The 11,799-nt window shown below is 39.5% G+C and overlaps 1 protein-coding gene across 1 annotated transcript in view; it reads right to left on the reverse strand.

The window, feature by feature from the left end:
• The window catches only part of CHD7 (chromodomain helicase DNA binding protein 7), a 50,971-nt gene that overhangs the window by 5,572 nt on the left and 33,600 nt on the right, over window positions 1–11,799 (reverse strand). Inside the window, exons 20-30 of the mRNA XM_009875249.1 lie at window positions 10,808–11,007; window positions 10,053–10,212; window positions 6,937–7,026; window positions 6,265–6,368; window positions 4,756–4,885; window positions 4,407–4,479; window positions 4,140–4,194; window positions 3,224–3,452; window positions 2,867–3,075; window positions 2,048–2,725; window positions 1,474–1,634 (exon numbers count right to left, since the gene is read on the reverse strand). Coding sequence (XP_009873551.1) covers window positions 1,474–1,634; window positions 2,048–2,725; window positions 2,867–3,075; window positions 3,224–3,452; window positions 4,140–4,194; window positions 4,407–4,479; window positions 4,756–4,885; window positions 6,265–6,368; window positions 6,937–7,026; window positions 10,053–10,212; window positions 10,808–11,007 — 2,089 coding nt within the window. The remainder of the gene's footprint in view (window positions 1–1,473; window positions 1,635–2,047; window positions 2,726–2,866; window positions 3,076–3,223; window positions 3,453–4,139; window positions 4,195–4,406; window positions 4,480–4,755; window positions 4,886–6,264; window positions 6,369–6,936; window positions 7,027–10,052; window positions 10,213–10,807; window positions 11,008–11,799) is intronic.

Here is an 11,799-nt window from a genome sequence, read left to right on the forward strand (position 1 = left end):
GGATCACCTTAGAAGCAGCAAATACACAGAGAATTTTGCAGAATAAAACAGCTCTAGAATTTAACAGCTGCATTTATATTGAGGGGAAGAAGAAAGATCAAGTTTTCTGTATAACAATGTACTAACTGACAAATTTAACAGAAGCTCACTGTTGTTTTACACTGCAAAACTTCAGCAGTTAACAAAATCAACAGTTAGGAAGGGAAAAGCAAAACATCTGCAATCAGTGTCTTAAAGCTGCAGTCCTCGAGATCCAAGAGGCTGGATCTACAATTCTGGCCTAGGAAGTGGATCCTCATTAGCGTCACTATTAATAAAGTTCAACATTATGAAACGGGCACCAACCTAGGGACATCTAATGAATGTCAATTTTCATTCCACGCCCATTATCACTTCAAATTTCACTGAAGCGTGTACACTAAAAATCTCTAATTATGTTTATTAAGTCTACTTATGCTGAACCTATACAGATGAAAGATTTTTGGTTTTACTTTTATGCTATAACTGGAATAAGACTTTAGTCCACATTTCCAAACTACAAGGTGAAAGCAAAGATGACGAGTATCACTTGATTTTTTTTTTTTTTTTCCATTTTAGTATTCAAGCACAGTCTATGCTGGCCTGCCTGAAGTAGCAGAAACTTCAGAACTATGAGAAATACTGCCGGTTAGGGAATATGAGCATCAGTTAGCCTCCTGAACAGCAAAACAGTGCAAAAGCCACTAGCAAATCTCAGCAGCTGCAACAGACTGCTTGCTTTTCCCAGGAATAAGCCTATTAAGAGCAAGGTTCCCCCACCCTCTCCCCCCATCCCAAACCAGATGGCCCTGTTATGGTGATTAGTAAGCTTAAGACTATTACTACTTTATTTTCTCTCTCTCTCTCTCCCCCCATACTGCAAAGGAGAGTACTAAATTACGTAGGGCTTTATTACAAGTTTATGGTTTCACATTTTAAAAAACATTTTATATTAGATAATTTCCTACATTGTTACCAAAATAAGGTATAGCTTTATCCTGTCTAAAACTGCTGCTTATGTTTGCACGATACCTTAATACAATTACATCTGTCAACATTACATAATGGCTTAGATCATGTAGGTCACCAATAGCCTTCTCTACAATCTCCTCACCCCAAAATAAAAAGGTGATCTTACAAAATCTATGATCTCAACACTGATGGCAAAATCCGTAATACAAAATCGTAAATTTGCCTGCATGCAAGAGGTAGGATTCTGCTGACATAGTTATGGAACCTAGGAAGAACTAACTTCCAAGGGTAGTTTGTTGTTTTACTAAATGACACTGTTTACGGCAAAGCAACTCCCTTCATTTGCTAATTTGTATGAAATTGAAGAACAAAATGCTATTCCACGAATCATTCAGAGAAAAAAGTCCCTTGCCCGCTAGAAGTGCAGAAACATACAAAGCTCACTGTTATCTCTATTGAAAAAGACACATGGCCAAGACCAACCTTAGGCCAGAAAGAGAAGGCAAATGTTCTCTCATGAAGCAGCTGAACCACAGAGGGATCCCCATCTTCCATGTAGAATCCATCGCGTGTTTCATCCCTTGCAGTACTCATAGAGGCATTGCTTTCTTCATCGAAATTCTTACCCTGAGAAACTGCTGCTGCTGAATAACAACCACGATCAGGCATTAACTACAAAGTTGCCAACCACATAAGGTCAACCTTACCAGACAGGTGAAGACAACCAGGCTTGACTCAACACTTCTCACTCAGACTATTGTTCAGTCTTTACTACAGCAGAGTCTCAGCCTTCTGCATTTGGCACAGAGACCACGCTTATTGGCTTGGTAAGCCGTCTTGGAAATCATCCCTTGTGCGGGAAAACCCCGCTTGATGCCGGATGGTTTTTATGAAAGCTTATCAAGCCACCTGATATACAGAAGAGCAGAGTAACTGCTACATGTAGCCCAGCCCAAGCCCACAACGGCTCTGGGTGTGCCACTTACCAGCTGGCACAAGTTGCAACAGCTGCGAGGCTCATGCTAAGCACGCAAAATTAATCTGACCAACATGTTACCTTCAGGTTGGGAGGATTCTTCAGATTTATCATCATCATCCAGTTTCTCTTCTTCGTCCTCTTCCGAACCTTTCTCAGAAATAGATTTGGGGTCTACTTCTGCACTCATTTCTATGTCTTTCAATTCACATTTAACAGAGCCAGGCTCAGCCTCAGCATCACAGTCCGGTTTAGTGTCCTTATCTGCAATATCGGTCTCCTCTTTGATATCAGACTTTTCTTTGGCTGCTGGGTTTTCAGACCCTTCAACTTTAGATTCCATTTGTTCTGTAGTCTTTTCTTCTTGTACTGGTGTGGATGGGACAATAGGTGGTGTTTGACTGCAGCCAGCACCCAGAGGGTTTACAGAAGAGACAGTATTTGCATTACCCGTCCCTCTGTTTTGAGCAAAATTTTTGTGAGCCTCAAGAAAAGAGAGTTCAGGATCATTCAGAATGTGATAATCTGTCCTACTCACTCCATGTCTAGCAGCACCAATCAGTAAGTCTTTGTCATGTTTACCACACTCCCACCACTCTGGCAGGTCCAAGCTTGGCTGACAAAGTTTTAGCCTCTCCCCCAACTGCGGGTGATGGAGAACCTGTTCACGGATTTTCCGCAACAGTTCTATGCGATATAAAGTTCTAGAAGCACGTTCTTCTGTGATTGGCTCAATCATAGTAGAGAGATCAGGTGGTTCTGCAATGACACCAATTTGCATCTTTTAACATTGGTTAGATGTACATCAGTTGTGAAATCATTACACCTGGGCATGAAGTTTCAACAGTCTCACTGTTCTGTTAACAGTCACACTGATTTCTACAGCCAGTTAAAACTTACCATCATCCGGTTTGACTGGCATCCGGCACACTCGCCTGCACATATTCACGAAGCCATTAAAGTACTTTTCCAAGCTTTCGTCCGACTTTTTATCAAGCCTGGCAAATGCTCTGAATTGATTCCAATCAAACTGATGTTTTACGGGATCAAAAATAATTCCAAAAGTAGACACCACGCGATAAAAATCGGCTTCTTCTCTTCTTGTCCATCTGGTCAAGGAAGAAGAAAGACAAGTGAGGCCACTGAAACCAACCATAGTCTGGATGCCCTCGAGCTCCCTTAGTTTATTCTTTCAAAACAGAAGAGACACACAAGCTCAAGCAAGACTTGAAAGAAAGAAATCACTGCCAAACTCACTTTTGTCGTTTTTCCGTTATTATAGCTTCCCTTTCTGCTTCTAGTGCCCTCACTTCTTCCCGAGGCCGACGTCTCCTGCGGTCAGTCTTCATTAGTGCCTCCTGCCTCATTTGTTGCCTTTTATAGCTGCGCTGATAGGCAGTAATGAGGCGACGCAGACGGGTAGTCAGGGTTGAAGTGTTGGGCCAGTAGAGCTGGCCTAACTCAGCATTGCTTTCACTGTGCTTGTCTAGAGAAGAGAAAAATCACCACTAAACATTTCTAAGTTTCTGTGGCTGTAACTGCATTCCTATTTCACCAGATAAGAACACATGCCTCATTAATATCAGTGCACAACAAATTAGAAACAGGGTAACTACATTGGTAGGAGATGAAAAACAGAATCAGACTATCCAACTCTGAGAACTCAGAAATGCTTGTGAAGCATTTCGAGATAACCATCAAGCATTATTATTCAATGTTATGAATGCAAACATATTATGAATACTAATTTAAATTAATGCAATGCTTCTTTAAATATATTACTAAGAAGATCATTCTACCCCTAAGGGAACACCTACACTTATGATTTTCCACTTTTATTATTCTCACTTAAAAACTTGGCAATTTCCCTACACGTATCTATAATTTCCAATATTATCTCAGCAAAAACATCAACGGCTGCATTATGAAACATCCGGTCTTTATCATCACAATTTCTAATGTAATTAGAAACCCAGAAAGCCATAATGTGGATTGTTCAAAGACAGTAAATAATTGTTTTGAAAGATGTGAAGCATGAAGAGATTTGGCAGTAAGAAGTTTACTGTGGTGTTTTCCCAAAACACCACCTATCCGCTTGTGTGCTAATATAATCAGTCCGCCTTCCACTAAATGGTCCATTCTTGCCTCTTTAATTTATTTGTTACAGTCTTACTTGGATGTATTTCTATGGACTCCTCTTTGTCTTCGGGAGGTGAGTTTGCAAATTCCTTGGGGAGAAGACAGAAGTTATTTTAGTTTTCTGTTTTGACCATATGTTATCATTTCAGGAAAAAAATATGTCATCTCTCAAACACAGCAGCAAACAATCTTTGTAAGGTGTGTTTATCTGGTAGCTCTCAAACTTAAGAACTGCGCACCAAGATAAACAATCTATTGTAATTATATATATTTGTAATCACAAAAAATCGGAAGTTCTTACATCAATTTCATCCTTGAAAGGAGTTCTGGTTGGCTTATATTCTGGGTCTTCATCCTCTCTGTCAAATTCACCACTAGAAAATATTTAAAAGAAATATTTTCAATATATTGGTTTTGAGAGGGGACTGACTTTCTGGACAAAAGCAAAAAAGCTAGAGAAGCCATCAGTATGGTGTACCAACTTACACATTTCTATTTCATGCTCAACTGTGTAAACAATTCTATGTACTTTTCACATCATATGATCACTTCAGATCCTCAGGCGAGATGTAAGCAAAATACGATGTATGAACTCAAGCCAACATATACAACGCTGATAAAGTTTATTAATTTTTTCATGTCCTCCTTACCCATCACCGCCATCTGCTAACATGTCTGTCCCTCTCTGTTCAGCAGCTATGGCCTTTGCATCAGGCATGCCAACTCGTTCCAGAAAGCACAGTGTTGGATCAGCTCTCATAGAATTGTACTTCTCATAACCTGCGTGCAGAGCATGAGACAATTTTTTTTTTTAAAAAAAAAAGCTATGACCCACTGTGACTAGAATAGGTTTAGGCAGTAAAAGCACAATTTTCTGGATCCATTTATTTATTTTTAAATAGAACGAAGGAGCTGTCACTATGCTGGAAACAACCGTTTCATTCATGTAATGCGATTTTTTTATACCGGTAAATTCCCTCAGCACAGAAACACGTTCACATCAATAACATTAACAAATAGTGGATACTGAAGAAAGCATTCAATTTAACATCCATAGAAGGTAAGGGAAAAAATCTTTTGCGCATGAAAAACTTAAAGAAGTTTCCTCCATGACTTCCACAGCAGTTCTCCACATTCGAAACTCTCTACTGGAAACACGCAGATGCAAATGGAAACACGCACACATGCATTTTCTATAGCCCCAGCCCTGCTGGAACCCTCAGTGTAGGCTGCAAAAATGCTGTATACATGGGTTATACGCAAGGCCAACGAACCTGTCTTATTAGGTTTAGGCTGATGCATGTCAGTAAGATGACACTGTTCCCTCTCTGGTTTTCAAACTGCTGTTTGCTTTTTTACTGCCCAAGTTGACTAGATGGAAAATGGCAGATCCCAACAGTGCACTGCAGGAAAATGATTTTTAGACTAGACTTGCCTCAGCTGAGCCCACAAAACAGAGCTGCTGTACATAGGCAGAACAGCACAATTCAATTAGGATTTGTACTACAACACACTGCTCCTAACTGCTGTAGAGCCTCAAGCCAAACTGTAATCATGAAAGGTTTTATAAGCCATCATTCTCCCCTTTAGTCAGGCTGGGCTGCTGAGAATACCTCTGCGACCTCCAGAGAATTGGGATTATAATCAGGAATCGCTCACTGTATATATCATGCCAGCTCTGCATCCCCAGCCTTTCAAAGTTAACAAGGCTGCATCCCACTCAAGGGAGCCGGGAGTTCTCAACACTGACATTTGTGAAATATTGCTTGGAACAAAGCCCAGGAGGCACTTGTACAGATTAATAGCAGAGGTTAAGCCCACCGTCCACTTTGACACCGGTTGGCAGAGTTAGCAAGTGAAGCAGTGCTGGAAGCAAAGTTTATGGAGATCTATCTTACTATTTGGCTATTATTTAAACAAATATGGTTTTGTTTTATTTACAGCCAAGAAAGTGATGTTTTCTTCTCAAATGTTCTGCAAACATTTAAAAACAGCATCTGATATTTACAGCTCATATTAGGTTTTTAATGCCGGCAAGAAAAAAAGGGAGATACAAGCCAACAGCTCTTTGGAACAATACTTGTTAATATTATGACTGAACAGTCCTACACACAGAAAGCTTTACAACTGAGTTTTGTTCAGAGTGAGACATCACTTACCGTGTTTGAATACTCCAATTAAAAGGGATTTATCCGCCTCCTTATCCCACCAGTCTGCAGGAACTTCAGCATGGAATGGCTCAGGTATCCATATATCTACTTCACTGTAAAGACAACATTATTTACAGTCTCAAAGGTACTACTTACCACACAAAGATTTTTTTAAATTTCTATTTTTTTAAAAAAGTAGTTCATGCTATTTTGTAAACATGAATTTTGAGGCGGTGGGAAAACTCCGACATAGAAATTAAAATAGCTGGAAAAATAATTAGGATGGTTAAAAAAATACAAAAAAACCCAGAGCAAAACAAAATCCACAAAACGGTACCCCAACAAAAAAAACCATCAGCATTAGGCTATTTTTCAGAGTGGAATGACAATGGTTATCCAAGTATGATTCATTTAAGGTCTTAGCATATTTTTTAATTTTTTAGATTGAGATAGAATAATCCCTCAATATTAGCAGAACTGAAAATCCACTCCTGTGATTTCCCACATCATTCCCCCCTCCAGGAAAATTACCCATGGCACTTGATAAAATAATAAGGCTGCTTGAGAACAGACATTTAAGAGATAATGTGTGACTGCCTTTAAATGCTGTGCTATTACAGTACGCGTACTTTATAAAAGCCAGCGTCCTACAGCAAAAAAGAAACCTGCACTTGCACTAACCTTGAGTCAGCACCCTCTAAGATCTTGTCTGCTTGGTCCCCTATAACTTCTTGTCGTAGATAGTAGAGCATGCGGACACGCAGCAGGACCCTGGAGAGGAAGGCAGAGGGGGGAAAAAGTTCTTAACTTCAGGACTGTTTGCCAACAGTGGCTTTTGGCAGCTGCTGCTGTTCATCCATCATCCTGCCAAGGCTGATTAGCCATGCTGTATGGTAGGCTTGAAGCGTGACAGATGGTGGCACATAATCACCTCTGTGTGGTGCTTTCTGCTGGCTTCCAACAGGCCTGCCTGGCAACCGCTTACACTGTGCAGAGAGGGACCCGGCTCAGCCCGGCCCCGGCGCATTTCATTTAGTTCTACCTAGTGCAGCTTGTGAAGTTTAGACACGTACTCTACCACTGCCTCTGAAGTATTGAAGCAAGTTTGTAAACAACTGAGCAGATGGCTTTCAGTAACTGTTCTGCTTCATTATCTCATAAAATTTCCTCAGCTGCTGCCTTAATACCATTTTTGGAAGCACATCAGAAGTTGTAGGAATAAACGAGATATAAAATCTGGTTTTACTACCTTACAATAAACCCTCAATATGGAATGTCAGGTTTTTCAGATTATACAACTTTTTCCTTCTGAGAATGGAAGGGGGGGGAATAATCCCCTGTTTCCCTTGAGAGATATTAACTATTTTTACTCTTGACAGTTCCAACCACTATTTAATTTTACCTGTGCACAACGTAACTGCTATGAGGAAGTGAAAAATTTTCATTGCCCATATTTATTTTTCCCCATTTCTGCAACACTGTAGCCATTTTTGGAAGCGCCATCAGGTGTTGTGGTCACACTTGAAGCTGGCAGGAGAGAGAATGGCAGACTGGCTTTTCAAGGAGACTGGAAAAGAATTGGTCTCCCTACAAAGAAGTATCTACCTGAAAATAATCCTGCTCCCCTATGTTTATCCAATTCAGGGCACCCCCTGCTGCCTAGTTCATGAAGTAAAACCAGTACCAGCTAAGATGGAGATTACTCAGCCTGCCCTCTTGCTGTACCCGAATCCATCACGGCAAACTGCTGCGGCTCCTGGAACAGCAAGGGTAACCAGGGAGGCAGTAACCTGATCACCCACTTGCATGAAATATTTAGACCACCGCCAGTTTTGAGAGCTCCTTGTTAGAGATCTGAGGCAACCAGAGCAATATCCAGTTTTACACGCGCTATTCAAGCAAGTCTCAGAAGAGCAAGGATTTGAATGAAGGTCATGTCTGCAATTCAGAGCATGTCAGGCATGCTTCTTTTTTTACGCCTGATAACTGGGACCAGTAAGGTGTTCCTGCTCCCTGTATGGCTACATAAATAAGCTGTTGAAGTTCTCTTATCATCTCAGTATTAAGCAATAACAGCTGTTACATCAAGCCAAAGAAGAGGAGCAAGAAAAAAACCACCAACACCCACCAAAACTCGCAGGCTCTTTACACCTTTGAGGAGTCATATGCATTAAAGCAGCACACGTGTTACGTAAGGACAGGACATCAGTTCTTATAAAGCCAACCGCTACCTTTTGAAAGGAATTACTTGGATTATTAATTGGCCACCACCTCTGTTTGATTTCACCTAAGCTAAACATGTTGCTCCTACAATTCACTTAGCCCTGGTGGATCTGGGAAGTAAGTGAAGGAAAAAGATAGGAAGCGAAGACGTTCTTGCACATTTACCAGTCTTCCTGATCCTTGAGATTGTTCTACTGTATTATTACAGAAGCAACATGAATTTAAGTTTGATCTGCAAACTGATATAACAAGTAATGAGGACATGCTACCTGGGAGATTAAAATAATGTTACAGGAAAAAATTTAATTACTTTAAGAGAAAGTGAAATGTGATAACAGGTCGGAGTAACACTTTAGAAAAAAAATCAGAATTGCACTTGCTAACATAATTCTGTAAGTATCTTTTTCCATCAGCTGAGAATTAAGCTTGGCTAGCATCTGGAAAGGAGATAATAAACCCCCTAAATGCCTTTCCTCCTTCACATCACACCCCCTATTGACAGGCCACAGGTACTTTTCAAATCAATAACTTTTTTCCAATAAACAGTATTAGTAAGACACAATATCTATTAGAAACACTAAAGTGACTATGACCTTTCAGAAACACTGTATTACATCTGTATGGCATATACACAATGAACAGCATAAACTTAAAAACAAACCCCCCCAAACTCAAAGAGCAAACAACATCCCTCCAACTCCAAAACAAGATACTTTGGGGACAAGGGCTGGGTTCGGTGTCCGTAACAGAGAATACAGCAAGCAAAACTGAGACAGAGGACTGGAACACTGTCAAAGGAAGCTTACCGAAAAATAACTAAGATATGCAAAACAAAAGCTAAAAGAATGTAAGGGAGGCTCTTAAGAGACATTCATGCACCAATAAAACAACGTAACATCCAAATCAAAATACAATGATCTTTATCCTCAAGGGCTTCCAGTTTAGTAAAGTGTTTAGAATTTCAAAAATCACATCAGGGCACTGATTCAGGTAAGAGAGCTTGGTGAGAAATTTTATTTCCAACGAAGGAGAAAAGAAGAAATGCTGCCTATAATGTGGAGAGCAAGAGAGGAAGGGAGAAAAAGAACGAATAGAAGAGATACATCCACACAGAGGTGAAGTATTACATGAAACTCCGGAAACTAAGAACTAGATATTTGAGTTTAACAACTAGAGAACAGAACTTTAAGGACATCAGCTTGAGAGACCCCACAAGAAGGGTAAGAAACAAACAGCTTTTGTTTAAAGACAGTCAACTGCCAAGAGAAATAGACTTAGCGTAGGGATATAGTCTTCTCTTTATATAGTAAAAAGAATAACCTCATCTGATCCAATTCTTTTATAAGTAGAAAACAATTTTCTTCAGAATTGTTTCAAGCACTGATCAGTCATAACAGGTTTACAGAAGTATCCAGATTTCTGTTAAGATTATTATCCCCAAATCAAAAAGTAATAATGGCCTTTACATCCTATTAAATGGCCTTGTGTTCTACTAAAATACCTGTAACAAGTTGTGGACCTCTCAAAAGCATGTAGTAAAAACCTCTCTAAATGAAATATTTAATAAAACTTACTTATTACAGTGATGTTTCAGATGTTTCCTGTAGCTGTCTTCTTGAAATAACACATCTGGATTACAGGTTGTGAGCCAATCAGCATCTTGAAGCATTGGCTGTGAACTCTGGGCTTTTACTTTCTTGCCTTTCCTCCCTCTGGGCACTGGTGCAGACAGACCTGCATGAAATCCCAATATTTCTTAACCGATCTGAACAGAAAAGCCCCAAACTGCATTACAAACTTGTATTTAAAACTAAGCATCACTGCTATATTAATCCCTTTGTGGGCAACGCAACCACCAAAAACAGAACAGCAACAGAATTCAGTAGAGAAAATTGCAAGTAACAAAATCAACCAAAACTTTCATGTCAATTTAGGTGTGAAGAATTCAAAAATTCAGAGTGCTAGCCAGAAAATGGTGTTATATAAATATTTCTTGTAAAAACTCTCATGAATCTGAATAACCATAAGGAAACAAGTTTTTTGATTTGTGGCAATTTGAAAGAGATTAACTCCAGCAATAGGTGCCCCTTCAAAATTATGTTAGGGTGTTTGTTCAAAATAGATTTAAGGAAAAAAGCACTGCATTTCTACAGTGTCTGAGGGAGACTTCCCCTTTAAGTACGGACCAAGTCAAAGCCCACCTTACTCATAAAATCTGACAAGATCCTACGACATGTCAGAATGGCTATAGTTTAAACTAAATACATAGCACGACTGAAGCAATTCCTTCCTATTTACTAGCATCATTATTTGATTGTGGTAGACATACCGGAATGATTAACCAAAGCTCGGGTTTGCCCATCTGCAGTTGGAGTGATCAGATCCCAGATGAAACTTTTGATATTTTCATCCCCTTTGTAATGATTAAGACAATATACCAGGATAGTCCGGCAGATGGTTTCCACATCTTGCTCTGTTAGCTGACGTTTATAGCGCCCGTGTGAGAGGATGTCAGTCCACCGACCCCAGCTATAAGAAAAAGTACGCTCAATACAACAGCCAGGGCACTGGTATTTTAATTTGTGGCTTTCACTTTAACTTCTGGTACCAAGCAAGTCGGGACCTCCTGTGTTAGCACTAATGCATTTTGCATTCGTAGATTACATCAGGGAATCCAACCTCTAGTACAAAAGAGTTAAGAATGTTTATTTTACAGAACAGGCAATAAGTTCACTGCTCGTAAAGCTGCAATTGAACTACACTCAAAATAATAAAGTACATATGTTTAACTCCAATTGGCCCTGTAAGCTACGAATAGGAAGTTCAACCAGTTCCGACGATCATGGGATTTGATGAATCATTCTTATTTTGATCCCAAAAATCCATTATTAGCAATTGTTGTGCACAACTTCGTAAATTAAAGACAGCCATTCTGAAGCTCACTGTGTTAGAAAATACAGCCACTCGCTTGCAAATAGAGAAAACTCAAACTGGTAAATCTAAGGGGGAAAAATACAAAGTAACAAATAGCTGAATTTAAGTGGATCCAAAATACCAGAATCTATGCTAAAAACCTTGTGACTGACTGTTGATTTCACAACCACATTATTCTTTACAAACACATTTTGTTATTCTCCACAGCACTTACAAAAGAGAGATTAAACCTAGACAGCTCAGGAAATCTTTACACTAAGAGAAACAAGAAATATTCCATCATCACAAAACTACGTATCTTACGAGTGAGCTCAGAGCCATCTGTGAGACAGCCAGATACTTTAAGCTAAATTACACATATATAAGCAACTTTCATATATATATATA

The sequence above is a fragment of the Apaloderma vittatum genome, unplaced genomic scaffold (assembly GCF_000703405.1).
Source record: "Apaloderma vittatum isolate BGI_N311 unplaced genomic scaffold, ASM70340v1 scaffold23348, whole genome shotgun sequence".
Classification (NCBI taxonomy): Eukaryota; Metazoa; Chordata; class Aves; order Trogoniformes; family Trogonidae; genus Apaloderma; species Apaloderma vittatum.